Below are 20,202 nucleotides of genomic sequence, written 5' to 3'. Positions count from 1 at the left end.
GCGACTGGTGCACAAGGACGCCCAGGTCTCGTTGCACTTCCCCTTCTCCCAATCTATTGCCATTCAGATAATAATCTGCCTTCTTGTTTTTGACACCAAAGTGGATAACCTCGCATTTATCCACATTATATTGCATCTGCCATGCTTCTGCCCAATCACCCAACCTGTCCAAATCACACTGGAGTTTCTCGGCATCCTCCTCACAGCACGCACGCCCACCCAGCTTTGTGTCGTCTGCAAACTTGGAGATATTACATCTAGTTCCCTCGTCTAGATCATTAATATATATTGTGAATAGCTGGGGTCCAAGGACCAATCCCTGCGGTACCCCACTAGTCACTGCCTGCCACTTGGAAAAAGACCCGTTTATTCCAACTCTTTGCTTTCTGTCTGCTAACCAGTTCTTTATCCAAGTCAATACCTTGCCCCCAATCCCATGTGCCTTAAATTTACACGCGGGACCGTATCGAAAGCCTTTTGAAAGTCCAAATACACCACATCCACTGGTTCTCCCTTATCTATTTTACCAGTTACATCCTCAAAAAATTCCAGTAGATTAGTCAAGCACGATTTACCTTTTGTAAATCCATGTTGACTTTGTCCGATCCGGTCACTGTTTTCCAAGTGCTCTGCTATTACATCTTTTATAATGGACTCTAGCATTTTCCCCACAACCAATGTCAGGCTTACCGGTCTGTAATTCCCCGTTTTCTCTCTGCCACCTTTTTTAAACAGAGCGGTAACATTAGCTACCCACCAATCAATGGGTACTGTTCCAGAGTCTATCGAATTTTGGAAGATGACCAGCAATGCATTTACTATTTCTAGGGCCATTTCCTTAAGTACCCTAGGATGTAGATTATCAGGCCCTGGGGATTTATCGGCCTTCAATCCCATCAATTTCTCTAACACAATTTCCCTACAAATACTGATTTCTATCAGATCCTCCCTTTCATTAGATCCTATGTTCACCGACATCTCTGGGAATTTATTTGTGTCCTCCTTTGTGAAGGCAGAACCAAAGTATGTATTTAATTGGTCAGCCATTTCTTTGTTCCCCATTATAAATTCCCCTGATTCTGACTGCAAGGCACCTATGCTTGACTTCACCAATCTATTTCTCTTCACATATCTATAAAAGCTTTTACAGTCAGTATTTATTTTCCCTGCAAGCTTACTCTCATACGCTATTTTCCCCCTTTTAATTAATCCCTTTGTCCTCCTTTGTTGAATCCTAACCTGCTCCCAATCCTCAGGCTTACTGCTTTTTCTGGCCAATTTATATATCCTCTCCTTGGATCTTATGCTATCTTACCTTTGCACTCATGCACACATCACTCACCTGAACACCGACATCTCGACCCTCCAAGTCCTTCAACCTGACGGCCCGCCTCCTCTAACTTGGCGTGGTTTGGAGCCATCGGGAATCTCACACTTCTACCTTCAAAATAGGGATTAGGCTAAAAACTGCCTGTTAACTTCCTGTTATCTTCTATGTTTCTATGTCACAGTCTAAGGATAAGGGGTAAGCCATTTAGGACAGAGATAAGGAGGAATTTCTTCACCCAGAGAGTGGTGAACCTGTGGTATTCTCTACCACAGAAGGCAGGAGAGGCCAATTCATTAAATATATTCAAGAAGGAGTTGGATATATTTCTTAAGGCTAAAGGGATCAAGGGATATGGGGAGAAAGCAGGGACGGGGTACTGAATTTGGATGATCAGCCATGATTGCATTGAATGGCGGAGCAGGCTTGAGCGGCCGAATGGCCTATTCCTGCTCCTATCTTCTATGTTTCTATGTTTCTATGTTAACAGGCAGTTAATTGGCACTAATCCCTTCCCGCCTCGGGTAGGCGGGTCCCAGTGCGGGGCGGGTACCCGCCTCCTTTGAAACTGGCATGGAGGCGGGTTTGGGTGCCGGATGGGTTCGGGACCCCTAATTTGGGGATTTTAACCCCCCCCCCCGCCCCACACCTCCAATCCCGACTCCACGGCACAATGAAAATCCTGCCCTTTATATCTGTCTTCACGGAAGAAGACGCAATAATCTTCCCAGAAATAGTGGAGAACCAAGGGTCCAGCGAGAATGAGGAACTGAAAGATATTAGTATTAGTAAAAATGTAGTACTGGAAACATTAATGGGACTGAAAGCCAATAAATCCCCTGGAGCTGATGGCCTACATCCTAGGGTTTTGAAAGATTTGGCTGTAGAGATAGTGGTTGCATTTGTTGTTATTTTCCAAAATTCTATAGATTCTAGAACAGTTCCTGCAGATTGGAATGGAGCAAATGTAACCCCACTATTTAAGAAAGGAGGGAGAGAGAAAATGGGAAACTACAAACCAGTTAGCCTGACAACAGTAGCAGGGAAAATGCTAGAATCTATTACTAGGGACATGGTAACAGGGCACTTAGAAAATAATAATAGGTTTGGGCAGAGTCAACATGGATATATGAAAGGGAAATCGTATTTAACAAATCTGAGAGAGGTTTTTGAGGTTGTAACTAGCACAATAGATAAGGGGGAACCAGTGGATGTGCTGTATTTGGATTTTCAGAAGGCATTCGATAAGGTGCCACACAAAAGGTTATCAAACAAAATTAGGGCTCATGGGATTGGGGGTAACATACTGCATTGATTGAGGATTGGTTAACGGACAGAAAACAGAGAGTAGGAATAAATGGGTCATTTCCAGGTAGGCAGGCTGTAAGTAGTGGGGTACCGCAAGGATCAGTGCTTGGGCCTCAGCTATTCACAATCTACATCAATGATTTGAATGAGGGGACCAAATGTAATATATCCAAGTTTTCAGCTGATACAAAGCTGGGTGGGAATGTAAGTTGTGAGGAGGATGCAAGGAGGCTTCAAGGGGATATAGACAGGCTAAGTGAATGGGCAAGAACATGGCAAATGGAATATAATATGGAGAAATGTGAAGTTATCCACTTTGGTAGGAAAAATAGAAAAGCAGAGTATTTTTTAAATGGTGAGAGATTGGGAAATGTTGGTGTTCAGAGGGACATGGGTGTCCTTGTACACGAATCACTGAAATTTAACATGCAGGTACAGCGAGCAATTAGGAAAGCAAATGGTATTTTGGCCGTTATGACAAGAAGATTTGAGTATAAGTGTAAAGGCGTCTTACTGCAATTATATAGGGCCCTGGTGAGACCACACCTGGAGCATTGTGCACAGTTTTGGTCTCCTTACCAAAGGAAGGATATACTTGTCATAGAGGGCGTGCAACAAAGGTTCACCAGACAGGTTCCTGGGATGGGGGGATTGTCCTATGAGGAGAGATTGAGTAGACTAGGCCCATATCCTCAAGAGTTTAGAAGAATGAGAGGTGATCTCATTGCAACATACAAAATGCTTACAGGGCTTGACAGGTTAGATGCAAGGAGGATGGGAGGATGTTTCCTCTAGCTGGGGTGTGTAGAACTAGGGGTCACAGTCTCAGAATAAGGGGTCAGCCATTTAGGACTGAGATGAGGAGAAATTTCTTCACTCAGAAGCTGGTGAATCTTTGGAATTCTCTACCCCAGAGGACTGTGGAGACTCAGTCGTTGAGTATATTCAAGACAGAGATCGATCGATTTTTTAATATTAAGGGAATCAAGGGATATGGTGATAGTTCAGGAAAGAGATGTGGTAGGAGATCAGCCATGATCTTATTGAATGGCTGAGCAGGCTCGAAGGGCCAAATGGCCTACTCCTGCTGCTATTTCTTATGTTCTTTTCTATCATTCCCCGGCCAATCATTCCCCGGCCAATCATTCCCCGGCCAATCATTCCCCAGCCAAACAATCCCCAACCAATCATTCCGCGGCCAATCATTTCCCGGCCAATCATTCCGCGGCCAATCATTCCCCGGCCAATCGCCGCCACTGCAAGGATTTGAATCCTGAAATGCCATTGGTCACTTATTGGTCATATTCAAATGAGTGGCAGGGACAGAGTGACATCATGAGTCACATTTTCCATCATTACCCACCACAGCAACACTGGATGCAAGAAAAACCATTCTGTTACTGGCATCTAGTCTTATTACAGTGGGCAGGAGGGGATTTAACATTTAAAAGACTCCTTACTGTGGTGTATGTAACCTGTTCCACCTTAAGAGAACTACCTTAAGAGATGTACTACTTTCTCTTGGCTGCTGTATACTGTAGTACCGGTGGTGACCACACCGGTATATAAGCGTTGTGTAGTGATTTACTGGGCAGTTCAGCCCTGACCTCCGAATAGTAAAGACCTGTTAAAGTTATTCTTGTGGTCTGTGTCCAGTGATTTATAATAAGCATAACTGGGACACACAGACTTAACAGTGGTGACGAGTCCGATCTTACCCTGCGGCAGTTTTACATCCAAGGCAGCTTCATCCTCAGAACGGGCGTCGAGAAGAGGCATCCGCCCTCATCATCCTGCTGAGCACCATCGCACGGGAGGCATCGAGAACCCGGGTTAAAAAGAAAAATTCTGACCACGAAGCCCTCCATCAGCGACAGGCAGTGATCATCCCTTCTACCACGGTGGTGGGTAAGCCGATCAGCGACACGAGCAGAAAGTCGGCCGCGTTGACTGTGGAGTGGGGGAGGGAAAACGGAGGAAAAAGGGCGGAGAACTCGACCACGACCGGTGAAAAGGGCCGGGCTGCAATCGAGGCCGAGAGGCGCAGCGACTGGGGCAGCTTAAGGCACGAGAGCCGCGGAGAACTCAAACGCAGCCGGTGTAAAGGACCGGGCTGCATGCGGGGCTGAGAGGCGCAACAGCAGGGGAAGCGTGAATGCCCACGGGAACCGCGGGGGAGTAAAAGCAGCGTCGGGGAATTGAGAACCGCTGGGGAGGCGAGAACGGCAGCAGCACGGCAATCGCCATTGCAGCCAGCGGGGGAAGAAGGCAAACGCGGGAATCCGCCATTGTAGTCGGCGGGGGAAGAAGACAAGCGCGGGAAAGACCGCCAAGCGAGGGAGGCCGCCATTTTAGTAGGCGGGGGAAGAAGACAAGCGCGGGAAGCTGCCATTTTGAGAAAAAGTAAAATTTTAAAAACTTTCAAGGATGCCTAAACATGGGAACATTAATACCTTTGATAGCGATATCGAAGATTGGACCACGTATGTAGAACGCATGGAAGTTTATTGTAAAGCAAATAAGGTACCAGATGATGAGAAAGCACTAACCTTATTAAGCTCAATGGGTGCGAAGACATACGGGCTATTGAAGCACCTTCTATCACCAGATAAACCGGCGGATCAGACTTTCGCGAATATTGTTACTGTCCTGAAAAATCATTTAAACCCCACGCCGCTGATGATAGCGGAACGATTTAAATTTGACAGAAGAACGCAGCTGAAAGACGAAAGCAACGCTGAATTTTTAATTGAACTGCGTAAGCTATCAAAGTACTGTCAGTTTGGAACAGGACTAGCAGATGCGCTGAGAGATAAATTTGTGTGTGGATTGTTAAAAGAAGGAACACAAAAGCGACTGCTTGAGGAGAATGATCTTACGCTTGATAAAGCTGTCACTATTGCAGCATCGCACGAAGCCGCAGCGAGAGGCACTGTGGAAATGCAGCTACGGTCACCGGAACTCAGCACCAATCAAATGGTCTTGGGTACAGTAAAATGTTATCGTTGTGGAAAGACAACGCACGATCAGAACCAGTGCTGGTTCAAAAATCAGGAATGCAGAAAATGTGGCAGGCTTGGTCACATAGCTAAAGTATGCCGGTCAGGAAAGAAGACCAGCAACAAAAAGTCATCGCAGGAAAAGTACAGAAAGGTACACAAGGTGACAGAGAACAGTTCGAACGAACAGAAGTCAGATTCAGACTCCAGCAGTAATGAACTGGGTAGTCTAAGAGTACACAATGTTGGTAATGAAGCAGACCTCCAAACAATTTGGGTCACACTTCAGATAGCAGGAGTCCAAGTGAAGATGGAATTGGACACTGGATCGGCATTGACGGTCAGGAATAAGCAAGATTACAAAAGGTTATTCCCACATATTCCCCTACAGGATACGGAGATTGTATTGTAAACATACACGGGGCAAAGAGTATACCCCATCGGGAAGATAGAGGTAAAGGTGGTCCACAAGGGCAAAGAAAGCCGAGGAATGGACTTATATGTGCTACCTGAGGGAGGTCCACCACTACTGGGACGGGAGTGGATTAGGAAAATAAATATGGACTGGCATTCCTTAAAAGCACTAACGGTAGATTCCGGTAAAAAAGATGTCAAACCTAAACGATTGTCCAGAATATTGGACGTTGCTAAAGAGGTGTTCCAACAGGGACTGGGAACACTGAGAGGAATTACGGCAAACATCAAGGTTGAAGAACATGCAAACCCAAAATTTTTCAAAGCCAGACCGGTACCTTATGCGATACGACCTGCTGTGGAAGCTGAGCTGGAAGGGCTAGAACGTTCAGGAGTACTGTCTAAGGTAGACTGGAGTGAGTGGGCCACGCCCATTGTTCCCGTCATGAAGCGTTCATCGAGCAACAAGCTGGGGGAACCGGGGAAGATTCGCATCTGTGGAGATTTCAAGATCACTGTTAATCCGGTGCTTCACACGGTGCAGTATCCGCTTCCGCGGATTGAGGATATCTTCGCTTCGTTGTCTAGCGGGAAACACTTCACCAAGATAGACCTGGCGCAGGCGTACTTACAGATGGAAGTTGAGGAAGAGTCACGCCAGTATCTCACGATCAACACGCATGGAGGCTTGTACCGGTATAATAGATTGGTTTTTGAAGTGGCATCGGCTCCAGCAATTTGGCAGAGGGCCATGGAGCAGGTATTACAGGGCATTCCAGGCACACAATGTTACCTGGACGATATTCTGATTACAGGAGATGATGACGAGGAACACCTTGCAAATTTGGAACTGGTGCTCACCAGATTGAAAGAATATGGACTTCGAGTTAATTGCCAGAAATGTGAGTTCTTTCAGAAGCGGATCTCGTACTGTGGTCATGTCATTGACCAGGAGGGGCTTCATAAGTCTCCTGACAAGATCGAAGCTGTTGCGAAGGCTCCCGCTCTGGATAATGTATCCCAGTTGAGGTCGTTCCTAGGGTTGATTAACTATTACCATAAGTTTCTGCCAAATTTATCCATGGTGCTGCACCCGCTGAACGCTCGTTTGCAGAAGGGAGTACCATGGAAGTGGAGCGAGGACTGTAAGAGGGCCTTTCGCAAAAGCAAGGCATTGATCACCTCAGAGGAAGTGTTGGCTCACTTCAACCCAACGCTGCCTATTTGTTTGGCTTGTGATGCTTCTCCATATGGTATTGGGGCAGTACTCTCACACAAGTTGCCAAATGGCCTGGAGAGGCCAGTCGCGTTCGCATCCAGATCATTGACCTCCGCTGAGCACAACTATGCTCAGATAGATAGGGAGGCTCTCAGCCTTGTGTGGGGAGTAAAGAAGTTTAATCATTACCTGCAGGGCCAAAAGTTTACGCTTCTGACAGACCACCAGCCGTTGGTATCCATTTTTAACCCTAAGAAGGGTGTTTCAGTGATGACAGCACAGAGACTCCAGAGATGGTCCCTTTTCCTATTGGCACATCAATATCAGATCGAATTCAAAGGTACAAAGCAGCATGGTAATGCTGATGGGCTGTCGCGCCTGCCACTACCTACAGAGGAGGAGGCACCGACGGTTGACCCTGTTGAGTTATTTCACTCGACCATCATCGAATGTTTACCAGTCACCAATGCAAGTATTGAAAGAGAAACCAGGAACGACCCGACACTGTCCCGGGTCTACGAAGTGACAGTGAAGGGATGGCCAGCACATGGTGATCCACTGTTACCGGCATTCTCAGCAAGACGAGAACAGCTGTCCGTCTGTCAAGGAACATTGATGTATGGAACAAGGGTGATTATTCCTCCTAAGTTAAGAGAGAGAGTTCTAAAGGAACTGCATGAAGGTCATCTGGGGGGAGTCAAGATGAAAAGCCTTGCTAGGGCTTATGTGTGGTGGCCGGGTATCGACCAACAGATAGAGGATCTGACGAAAAGCTGCTCAGGGTGCCAAAAAGTGCAAAATGCACCTCCGATTGCACCGCTGCATCCATGGGAATGGCCTTCAACCCCATGGCAACATGTACATATTGACTTTGCTGGTCCATTCATGGACTCCATGTTTTTAATTGCGGTGGACACACATTCTAAATGGCCAGAAGTGATTAAGATGACTACCACTACCTCGGAAAAGACGATCGCGGTGCTAAGAACGATATTTGCAAGGAATGGATTGCCAGAACAAATATGTTCAGACAACGGACCGCAGTTCGTGTCAGAAGAATTCCAGAAATTCATGAAGAAGAATGGGGTGAAACATTATACCTCTGCCCCATATCATCCGGCTACAAACGGGTTGGCCGAGAGATTTGTACAGGTAGACTATCCTTTATCCGAAAACCTCGGGACCAGCCGAGTTTCGGATAAAGGAGAATTTCGGATTTCGGAAGGTGGGTCGGCGGGGGTCCGCGGGGGGGTCGGCGGGGGTCCGCGTGGGGGTCGGCGGGGGGTCGTGCGCACGACTTACGCTGATGCTCAGCGTAAGTCAGTCGGGGTCGGCGGGGGTCGGGGCCGGCGGGGTCCGCGGGGGGGTCGACGGTTGTCGGGGCTGGCGGGGTCGGCGGTTGTCGGGGCCGGCGGGGGGGTCAGCGGTTGTCGGGGCCGGCGGGGTCCGCGGGGGGGTCGGCGGTTGTCGGGGCTGGCGGGGTCGGCGGTTGTCGGGGCCGGCGGGGTCCGCGGGGGGGTCGGCGGTTGTCGGGGCCGGCGAGGGGGTCGGCGGTTGTCGGGGCCGGCGGGGTCCGCGGGGGGGTCGGCGGTTGTCGGGGCTGGCGGGGCCGGCGGTTGTCGGGGCCGGCGGGGTCCGCGGGGGGGTCGGCGGTTGTCGAGGCTGGCGGGGTCGGCGGTTGTCGGGGTCCGCGGGGGGGTCGGCGGTTGTCGGGGCCGGCGGGGTCCGCGGGGGGGTCGGCGGTTGTCGGGGCTGGCGGGGTCGGCGGTTGTCGGGGCCGGCGGGGTCCGCGGGGGGGTCGGCGGGGGGTCGTGCGCACGACTTACCCTTTATCCGAACTTCCGAAACTGGAAACCTCTAAAAACCGAAGGTTTTTTCGTTCGTACGCACGACTTACGCTGAACGAAAAAACCTTCGGTTTTTAGAGGGTTTCGGTTTTCGGAAGTCCGGATAAAGGGTAGTCTACCTGTACAAACGTTCAAAAAAGCAATAAAGGCCATGAGCGAAGATCAGATTCCACTACAACACAAGGTGGACAAATTCCTACTGGCATATCGAAACGCCACTCATGCAGTGACAAACCAAAGTCCTGCCATGATGTTCTATAACAGGAGGTTGCGGTCCAGGTTGGACTTGTTAAAACCAAATGTGCGGAGGGAAGTCGAAAACAAACAGTTCCAGCATATAAATAACAAGACCACTCGGAGTTTCGAAATAGGACAACCAGTGTTAGCCCGGGACTATAAAAACGAGAAATGGCAATCTGGAACAATTCGGGCCAGACAAGGAACCCTGATGTACACGGTAGATATTGGTGAAAATGTAATATGGCGTCATGCTGACCAACTGGTAGAATCGAGAACAAGGGTCGAACCCATGGTTACGGCAGAGACAACCGTGGAAGAAGTTAGTGAACCTGAAGCATCTACCTCAGAAGTGAATGTACCTGATGATGATGTCCAATACATAAGAGATCAACTAGATGAGTCACCCCAGCAACGAGAATCAGAGACCCCTGAAAGGCGTTATCCAACTCGAATCAGGAGGCCTCCTCAGAGACTGAATCTTTGAACTGTTTTGCATGAAGTTGTATATATATATATATCTATATGTTATTATGTTATGTTAAATGGGGATATAACTGTTAAGCTAAAAAGGGAGGATTGTGGTGTATGTAACCTGTTCCACCTTAAGAGAACTACCTTAAGAGATGTACTACTTTCTCTTGGCTGCTGTATACTGTAGTACCAGTGGTGACCACACCGGTATATAAGCGTTGTGTAGTGATTTACTGGGCAGTTCAGCCCTGACCTCCGAATAGTAAAGGCCTGTTAAAGTTATTCTTGTGGTCTGTGTCAAGTGATTTATAATAAGCATAACTGGGACACACAGACTTAACACTTACAGGAGTGTAATGGACCCCAAAGATATAAATAAATGTTCTCCTCTTCAGCTCCTCTCTATTGCTTTGATTGTATAGTTTGAATTTTGATGTTAAATTGTTTATGTGTGAACACCTATGTCTGAACTCTGAGTAATGTGGAGTGCAATAGGATCTGAAAAGGAAGAGGTTATCATAATAAAAGAGCAGTGAGTGACAAGAACTTTCTATGGAGGTTAAAAGTGCAAAACCTGAGACACTTACTGTTAACCTTCAGATAATATGGAATTAAAACGCTGGGCGTGTTTTGATGAAACAAAACACATGTCCAGTTCCTTCTGTCTCTATTGGCTTTCCGAATAATCAGCCGTAACAAATCCTCTTCCTGCTTCTGGTCCTTAAAAATTTTCTCTTCAACAGTTTTGCCATCACTATTGATCCAAACAAGTCTCATTGATTCAGTGACATCAGAGACAGAGCAGGTCAGGGTAACGGTGTCTCCCTCAGTCACTGCATCAGATGGTTCAGCTGTGACTGTGTAAACAAGGAAATCATTTAGATTTTAAACAATGTCCTGGAGTTTCCACCCCATTGCGTTGGTTTTTTCGGTACAATTCGCCTGATATCGGTGTAACCAACGCAAATGATAATGGAATTTTAAGTGCAAATTGGGTTCAGAGCAATTCGATTTTCCGTGATCTTTTGAGCTAGTTTTAAAAACATCTCGCTAGAAGCAGGCTCCGCCTACAAAACTGGCCACACCCACAAAACTGGCCCCACCTACAAAACTGGTCACGCCCACAAAACTGACCCACCCACAACACTGGCACCGCCCACAAAGCTGGCCCTGCCCACAAAACCGGCCCCGCCCACAAAACTGACCATGCCCACAAAACTGGCCCCGCCCACAGGGTGAATCAATCACCATCGGGAGTTTCCACTAATTGTGAAATGTTTGCAGGCCGACGAGGAGGCTCCAAAAATTAAGCTGGATCTTTTGGTCGCAAGGACACGAATACGTACATTTTGAAAGTTTTTGAATTTACTAAGGAACTGACTACTGTGCCCCAATCTCACTAGAAAATAGTTCTGTGTATTTTTTAAGGTCATTTTCAGTCATTTAAAATTGGTTACTCACAGGTGGCGGATCGATACTGTGATTTAAACTGATTATTTTTTGTGATAAACCCACTTTCAGCTGTATTAAGCAAACTGCTCCATGTTACAATTCTTAAAAGTAGTCTAGTGTTAAGTATGTGTATTGTATTGAACAATTAACACAAAGACTTAAACGTATAACTCAAACAGGTCTTTACTGGTTGGAGGTAGGGACTGCACGTAGGTCTTTACTTCATGCCCACAGGCGGGAACTGAGGGGAGATCAGTACCCACAGTACTATTTATACCCCTATGGCCAGGAGTGGTACTGCGTATCACTACGCCCTACAAGTAGTGCAGTCCTGTCCATAGGTTCAAAGTAGCACACATATTACATACACAACATTCCTCCCTTCTTAGCTTTACAGTCATCTCCCCATTTAACATAACGTAATAACATATATACATATATAACTTCAGGTTTACATAACAGAATAACATAGATACATAGATAACTTCATGTCAAAACAGATCACAGATTCAGTCTCTGCGGAAAACAGTTCACAGATTCAATCTCTGTGGTGTAGTCGGTTCACGTTGCTGGAGTGACTCATTCAATAGTCCTTCCATGGATTTAACAGTTTGAACTTCCAAACTGAATTGGCTCCGTTCGGAGGGACCACGTGTGTGATCTGGTAGAGGTAATAATGGTTCAGATGGGTCATCTTCTGTTTCGACTTTTCCTTTTCTGCTTCTTGGAGACTCTCTGGGCTCCACTGTCAGCAGCCAGCTGCATGCGCAGTTCCTCCTTCTCTTCCTCCTTTTTCCGTAGTAGAGCCACCTTCTCCCGATGTTCCGTAGACTTTCGGTGCTCCTCCATGATTTCTGTATGGTGGGAGTCGAAGTTACAAGTTGGGCAGGACAGGACATAGTAATATTCGGTGTCGTCCTGAGCTAGGCCAGCGAGAGGGTCTTCTATTTCCTCCATACCCAGCTGGGCGTTAGCCAGCTTTTGTTCCAAGTCCAGACATCTTTCCTGAAGAGACTTCTTCATGCGTACCTCTTCATCCAGCTTTTTCTGGGCTTTCAGCAAGTCGTTTACTAATGACCTCATTTGAGATTTTACTACTTCAACTTCTTTTGGAGATTGATTGATCGGACTATTCAATCCCTCTACCGGAGCAGCTGTTTCAGCGGTCTGTTGTTCTACGTTGACGTGAGTCAGCGTACTTTTGGCATCCAAGGGCTGCTCTGTTGCAGTCATCTCAGTCTGTGTTGCCACCTCAGCTCTTCCAATAACCTTTGAGAGCTCCGAACCCCTTTCGTTTGAATATTGAAGTTCGTGTTCAAGTTTTTCCCATTTCAGAGTCCTGTCCTTCAGCATATGCAGGAGTTGGCTGACCGTTAACTCCTCTGACATCAGACGTTTTGTGTGCTCCTGCTCCATTTTCTCCATCAGCTGCTTCTGTTGTCTATTCAGATTCTCCAACTCTATATCAAAGAACTCTTTCGTTGCATTCAACTCTTGCTCAAAACGGTGAAGCATTTGTTCTAATTGCTGTTGTAGTTTGAAATGGAGTTGAGTTCGAGCCCGGTGTCCCTCAGAAATGGGCACATCAGTAGACTTGCCAGACTCAGAATCCACAGTTAAACTATGTTGTTGTTGCTCAGTGGAATTCTGTGCTGAAACTTTGTCTTTTGCACCTGAGTTGGGCTTACCATCATCCGTTCCAGAGTCTGGGCCGACTATCTTCACCGAGTTCTCACTCGTTATTGTTTGTAGGAAATGCCAGTCCATATTCATTTTCCTAATCCACTCCCGTCCTAGTAGTGGAGGACCTCCTTCAGATATCACATATAAGTCCATTATTTGACTGTCTTCGCCCTTGTGGACCACTGCAACCTCTATTTTCCCGATGGGGTACACTCTTTGCCCCGTGTATGTTTTCAATATAATCCCCGTATCCTGTAGGGGAATATGTTGGAATAACTTTCCGTAATCTTTCTTATTTATTACCGTCAATGCCGACCCAGTGTCCAATTCCAGTTTTACTTGGACTCCTTCTATCTGAAGAGTGACCCAAATTGTCTGGAGGTCTGCACCCTTACCAGCGTTGAGTACTCTTAAGCTAGCCAGTTCATTGCAGCTTAAGCTAGCCAGTTCATTACTGCTAGCGTCTGAATCGGACTCCTGTTCGGTCACCTTGTGTACCTTTGCGTATTTTCCTTGCGGTGACTTCTTGTTGCTGGTCTTCTTCCCTGACCTGCATACTCTAGCTATATGTCCAAGCCTACCACAAGTTCTACATTCTTGGTTTTTAAACCAACACTGGTTCTGATCATGCGTTGTCTTTCCACAACAATAACATTTGCCAGAACTCACACCCAATTTGTGTGCACTGAGCTCCGGTGACCGTAGCTGCATTACTGCCGTGCCTCTCGCTGCGGCTTCGTGTGCTGCTGCCATAGTGACCGCCTTCTCAAGCGTCAGCTCATTCTCCTCGAGCAGTCGCTTTTGTGTATCCTGTTTAAATAAACCACACACAAATTTGTCTCGTAGTGCATCTGTCAGTCCCATTCCAAACTGGCAATATTTCGCTAATTTACGCAATTCCAGCAAATATTCAGCATTGCTTTCATGCTGTAGCTGCCTTCTGTCGTAAAATTTAAATCGTTCCGCTAGCATCAGCGGCGTGGGGTTTAGATGATCTTTCAGGACAGTAACAATCTCATCGAACGTCTTATCCGCCGGTTCATCTGGTGATAACAGGTGTTTCAATTGCCCGTATGTCTTCGCACCCATTAAATTTAATAATGTTAGAGCTTTATCTTGGTCACGAATTTTATTGGCCTTACAATAATTTTTTACTCTTTCAACATATATGGGCCAATCTTCGAGGTCACTATCAAAGGTGCTAATATTCCCGTGTTTAGGCATTGTAGATTTGCAATTTCTCAGATTTTATTTTCTTTACTTGTTATCAAAGATGGCGGCTTCCCGCTCTTGCCGTCGTCCTCCGCCCACAAAATGGCGGTTTTCCCGCGCTTGGCGGTCTTCACCCGTCCCCCGACGCCGTCTCCCTTCAGCCCCCGAGTGCGGCCCTTATCTTCGCCGCGATCGCCCGAGTGCGGCCCTTATCAGCGGATGCGATCGCTGGATCGCGAAGTGGCTCCTGACCGAAGCGGCTCTCGGCCCTTATCTTCTGTGCGATCGATAGCCCGCGCTGTGCACCGCGGCTCTCGCACCTTGAGCTTCTGCAGCCGCTGCGCCTTTCAGTCCGAGTGCGGCCCTTATCTTTGGTCCCGATCGCTGGCCCGCGCTGCGCCTCGCACTTGAAGCGGCTCCCGGCCTCTGGCTCACCCGCTCGCGCGGCTCTTGCTCGCTCCCTCCCGGGCTCTGGCTTACCCGCTCGCGCGTTTCACCGCGGCTCTTATCAGGGATTGCGATCGCCCTTATCTCCCGATCGGTGGCCCTGTCTTTGCAGCCAACGCTGCTCGGCTTACCCACGAGGTTATGGAGGCTTCAAGGTCCTAATGCCTGTCGCTTCCAGTCGCTGGAAGCTGTCAGGATTTCTCCTGCCCTTCAGTTTTGAGTGGGGTGTTGAGGATTGAAACCTGTCTTCAATGTCCTGTCTTTGGACGAAGCCGCCGTGGAATAACTGCCGCAGGGTTCGAACCGACTCGTCGCCAGTGTTAAGTATGTGTATTGTATTGAACAATTAACACAAAGACTTAAACGTATAACTCAAACAGGTCTTTACTGGTTGGAGGTAGGGACTGCACGTAGGTCTTTACTTCATGCCCACAGGCGGGAACTGATGGGAGATCAGTACCCACAGTACTATTTATACCCCTATGGCCAGGAGTGGTACTGCGTATCACTACGCCCTACAAGTAGTGCAGTCCTGTCCATAGGTTCAAAGTAGCACACATATTACATACACACCTAGAATATTTTTTAAAGCAAAATTAGCAAAAAGAAATTACGTTTTAACTCACTGTCCAATTGTGCTGGTTCAGGGCAGATTTTGTGTTTGGTGATATGTAAATGAGTTTGAGTGGACCCTCGGGGGGTGAGGGGGAAACACTTTTCAAAACCGGCGCAGTTTTGGCGCAATTTGTTCCGGAATCGCCGATTGTGCCCAAAGCGCAAACTCTACCCAACTTTATCAATGAAAACACCTGCAGCATTCTGTCTCCTACCTTTAACTGTGATTAGTTTAATGGTTACATAATTGAATAACCCCAGAGAACAAGTGTAAACTCCTGCATCTTCAAACAGTACGGGGACAATCCTCACACTGAAGTTCTTGTCATTAAAATTTCCCACTGTGGGCACCAGTCGACTCCCAAAGTAGGTCCTGTTTACTTCGATAGGCTTGGATCTGAATGTAGAAGCTATTTCTTTCTCTTGATTCTGAAAATGACGTGACCTCCAAGTCCATTTAGTTTTAATGATCTCAGATTCAGCTTCACAAATCAGGGAGAGTTCACTGTGATCGGTGCCTGACCGATAAAGTGTGTAACTCTTATTGCGTATATCTGAAATAGAGAGACAGGAAACAAGGTGTTAGATTTATATAGCTGCTGAAATATAGATGTTCTGAATTCCCACAGGGCCATCCAGCGCTCTCCTGACATAAGCCAGCTGGGAGTGCAGCATTGGGACAGGGGAATTGGCTGGGACCCGGATACACTGGCTGCCGGCCCAGGCTGCCTATTGTTTAAACGCCGGGTTGTGCTACAAAGTCCATCTGCCTCAAACATGGCCCCCGTCAAAGTGATGTTGTTTCCCCGTGGACTGTGGATAACCAATTTGTTAAACTGTCTCAGCAATCGATTGTCAATAAACGCCTCATACCCATTGTGTTGGGCACATCTGGTCCCCACAGGTTGTTAACAGAAGGAGATAAAACAAAGAGAGACAGAAGCAAACAGGCAGGTCCATCAAAGGGTGCATCGTCAGTCTGGCTTGATACAGAAGTTGCAAGGGCAAGCATGGGCCAGGCTCAGAAGTTTAGCATGTAGGAGGGCAGTTAGGAGTTAATGGGTGAAAAATTCGGGGCTTTACGCCGCCCGTTACCGGCAAAAAATGGCGATAGAGTGGCGGCCACCAATCTTTCACCAGCTGGTAGCGGGTCCTGCAGCGTCCTCCATTTTCGATGTTTGCTTTGCGTTGTTGGTAACAGGCAGCGCATTGGAGAAAAAAATGCAACACCGACTTAACATCATCACTCCAAACTTTGACCCCAGCACTGAATTCAGTGCTGGGTCCTAAGCACACCAGGGAAACCTGGCATGCAAGCAGGCTGACAGTGGCAATGTCAGCACCTCTTAAAGGGACACACAAATCATTCAGGTAAATTTGGATTTAAGCTTTTGGACTTTTTTTTTTGATTTTATTGAAGTAGTGGCTTGCTGCAGTAGATGTTAAAAGCTGGTTAAGTGTGTAGGGAGTGCTGCTGGATGCTTACAAGCCCTCAGATGGTAAAGGAAGGCCTCTGAAAAGACAGGAAATGCTGCAAATACACAGCAGGTGAGACAACATCCATGGAGAGAGAAACAGAGTTCACGTCTCAGGTCGAGATGCTGCCTGACCAGCTGAGTATTTGCTGCATTTTATGCTGTCATTTCAGGTTTACAGCATCTGAAGGAAGGATACAACCCAGTCAGTCCCGTTCTGGCTGGGATATCTGGGATGGAATCATCCACCTGTGGTACCAGTGATTGCAATCCCAATTCCCATTTCCACACCTTTCCTTCCATCTGTTACTAACCATCACAACATCATCTTGACATCAAGAAATCAACTCATCATCCTTATGCATGCCTTTGCCTAGCCTACTGATGTCACGCAGTGCTACCCCAGTGGCTGCAGCATGGCTGGTGGAAAGCTGCTGACTTTCAGTGGGGGACACTGCAAATGGACTTGCTGGTCGGCCTTAAGGGGCTGGTGACTGGGAATGTCAAATCCTAATCCTAATCATCATCATCTCCTTCTCCTCCTCCTGCACCCTCCCTCTTCTTGGCCAACCGCTGGTTGGGCAGGCTGCATTTCTTGGGTGTGTGAAATGAGGAAGGCACAAGGGTGGAGTTGTGGTGATGAGAGGGCAGGAAAGCATGAGGTGCATGCCAGAAGGAGGATAACATGTGAGGATACCAGCATCTTGTATCCTTTCAGCCCCGCCGCTGGCCAAGGGCTCAGCCATGCCTCTGCCAAGAATGACCTGCACCATCTCCTCCAAGGGGGTGAGGTGAGGCTAAGAATGGGAGATGTGCCTCGTGATTGGTGAAGATTGTTGGTACGTGAGTGATTGAGAGGCGAGTCATGCATTGAGCAGTGTGTGAGGCTGGTGCTGCAGTTGGTAGGAGATGACTTCTGAAGATGTATTTACTGACCTTGACCAGTGGTCTGAGGTCATGAAGCTTCCTTCGGCATGGACCCAGGTGGTGGGGGCGACACTGCTGGCAGTGTTAGCCTTGGTGATGTAGTTCCTCATCCTTCTTTCTGGAGGGTCTCCTGGCCCTTGTAGGTAGAAGAGCTATCTTGCAGTGTTAACCCCATGCAGAAAGCTGGAGTGCTGCGTGCGAGATGCTGGGTGCCCCTTTCCTGGCTTGCTGAGCCACTTGTGTTCGTGCTGAAGCAGATTTCCTACTTTTTGAGGTTCGGAAGTGAATTCAGCTTTAAGAGCTGACCAATCACATTTGGGACTTCTTTTTAATGTTATATTATTTTTCGACAGGCAGTATGGACTGAAAACTGCATTTTTGCACTGCAATTTAATTTGTATTAGTTCTGAGTGCATAGTCCCTTTAATTCATAGCCCTTTTAATGGCCCACAATTCCTCACTCCCAGAGGCTGTGCGACGCTCGAACGCAACTTCAGGACGGGAACTTCACCTCGGAGGTCTCCACTAACACCACCAGGAGGCGGTGCACGGAAGGTTAGTGCTGCGCCACCAATCTCCAGCCCCCCCGGACGTATTTATTCTCCTTAGCGCTGCGGCCATTTTCAGCGGCCCTTAACACCAGTTGCGGTGACACCGACAACGTTCTCGCCCAATTGTTTAAATCAAGTCGTTGACCCACTAGTGTGGCAAAGTGTATCGTGTTCATTATTTATCACCCGCTGTGAGATAAAGCAGGTTAACAATTCATTTCTGGCCTTGTCTCACCAAAGGCTTTTTACAGTCCGCCTTCAAAGAGACTACGAAAAGACACTTGCGATAGACACGAATATCTAGTTCAGATCACAAGGGGGAGCCCATAGACTGGAATGTCATTTGCTTTTATATATTGATGGATGTTATTCTTTTTAATTTATACATGTGAATCGAAATGAATCCATTGAGTTCACCTGGTTGGTTACATCAACTCTTAATGTCACCATTTTATATTTACACCCATGTTCCAGGGCAAAAACATGGACCACATTCTGCAGTAAAAGCCCACAGTGGTACCTGTGCTCGCTGTACTTTGTGAGTAACAGTTTTATATCAGTAACTATTTAACACCTAATGCAAGCTAGCTCTGGACTTACTCTGATCCACATCAACATTTGTGTTTCCAGTGAGAACAATGGAGTCATTTTCCTGCACTTCCCATGTGTACAAATTCTGATTTTCTGCTCCAACGTGTTTGACTATCAGATAAACCGTGTTATTCAGATGGATCTCATCAGTGTTGTTCCTCCTGTTCTGCTGAGATGAGTCTCTTGGTTTCCAGTGAAGACTGACTGTATCTGAGAGTCTGGAGATGGTACAACTGAGGGTGATGTCACTGCCCATTACAGGCCTCTGTGAATCTGTCTCAACTGTAAAAACAGATCAATGACATGTGTTATGTTCATTAATAACTAGTTGTTTTTATTAAGAACAGCTAGCTTTTGCTAGACACTTTATTGAGCCATGTGTGCTTGGTGTAGACATCCATCTTGACTGCTGCCTTGTGGGTAGCCTAGTGCATCGTGGGTAACCCACTTTTATATACATACAGCACCACCTAGTGTACCATTCCAGAATGACAGGTTACTGATCATTACAACGTGTAGTATAGCTTTCCATAAACATTCTGAACTATTGCATTCAGAATTTTCTTCTTCTGCAAACAGACACAGTCAGACAAATGCTGACCAGCTGTGTTTAGTGCTGACTATGAACATTTCCCAAATAATGTCCACTTGTCCCTCTTGGCTCCCTCATCTTCCTCATCTACATGCTGCTCCTCGGCAACATAGAATCTTTGGCCTAGAAATCCGATAAGGCCGTAAACGGGAGTGGTTCCTCGGGGCGAGGTTTGCTCGCACCTGTAAAAAGATCGCAGGCAGCACTGGGACTTGTTTCTGCCTGCTGATTATCATTATTGTGGCGATCAGCCCAGTACTGAACGCGCTGAGCGTCTGAACACCCAGCAAACACACTGAGGTAGGCCGCGACATGGGGCCAGGATCGGCGGGGGTGATCAGGACTCGGGGACGACATCAGGGGGAGGTCGGGGCCATCTGGGGGACCTGGAGGTCATGGCCGCATTGGGGGGTCATCGGGGGGACCTGGAGGTTGGAGTCGGGAGTGAGGTTGGAGATGACAATGGTAAGTACTTACCTTTTTTTCATTCGGCACTGATTAATGTTTGTTTTCCCAGGAGTAAACGTTACTGGCACTGACTGCCTCAGGTGCAAGCCAAATTTACAAGAGGGAGCAGAATCAGGCGTTAGGCCGCTTATTTGAATATATTAAGAGCCTAACGCCTGCTTCACCAATAGGCGGAAGTGAGGCGGATGCCATTTCTTCCAAAAACCGGCCTAAACAGCCGGCACTAAGGGGCCAAATTTCAAGCCCATAGAATGATACAGCACAGGAGGCGGCTATTCGGTGCATCGTGTCTGTGCCGGCTCTTTGGTAGAACTATCCAATTAGTTCCACTCCCCTGCTCTTTCCCCATTTCCTGTAAATATTT

At 47.4% G+C, this 20,202-nt stretch overlaps 1 protein-coding gene and 1 long non-coding RNA gene across 5 annotated transcripts in view; one reads left to right on the top strand and one right to left on the bottom strand.

Annotated features, from left to right (window-relative positions):
• Positions 1-20,202, bottom strand: part of LOC147114232 (uncharacterized) — a 99,435-nt gene that overhangs the window by 38,077 nt on the left and 41,156 nt on the right. For 3 of the 4 annotated variants that reach the window (XM_085995908.1, XM_085995907.1, XM_085995909.1), the window contains 3 exons: positions 18,788-19,060; positions 15,450-15,788; positions 10,413-10,682 (listed from right to left, as the gene is read on the bottom strand). In XM_085995908.1, the coding sequence (XP_085852034.1) occupies positions 10,413-10,682; positions 15,450-15,788; positions 18,788-19,060 (882 nt within the window). The remainder of the gene's footprint in view (positions 1-10,412; positions 10,683-15,449; positions 15,789-18,787; positions 19,061-20,202) is intronic. The other variant, XM_085995910.1, reaches the window with a different exon arrangement.
• LOC147114233 (uncharacterized) lies at positions 18,093-18,906 on the top strand. The gene is made up of 3 exons (XR_015079391.1): positions 18,093-18,191; positions 18,662-18,725; positions 18,818-18,906. It is a non-coding gene; the product is annotated as an uncharacterized LOC147114233 (long non-coding RNA).

This window comes from Somniosus microcephalus, chromosome 8 (assembly GCF_052327205.1).
Source record: "Somniosus microcephalus isolate GS21.2 chromosome 8, FLI_Smic_1.0, whole genome shotgun sequence".
Classification (NCBI taxonomy): Eukaryota; Metazoa; Chordata; class Chondrichthyes; order Squaliformes; family Somniosidae; genus Somniosus; species Somniosus microcephalus.
This window is presented reverse-complemented; position numbering and strand designations above follow the sequence as displayed.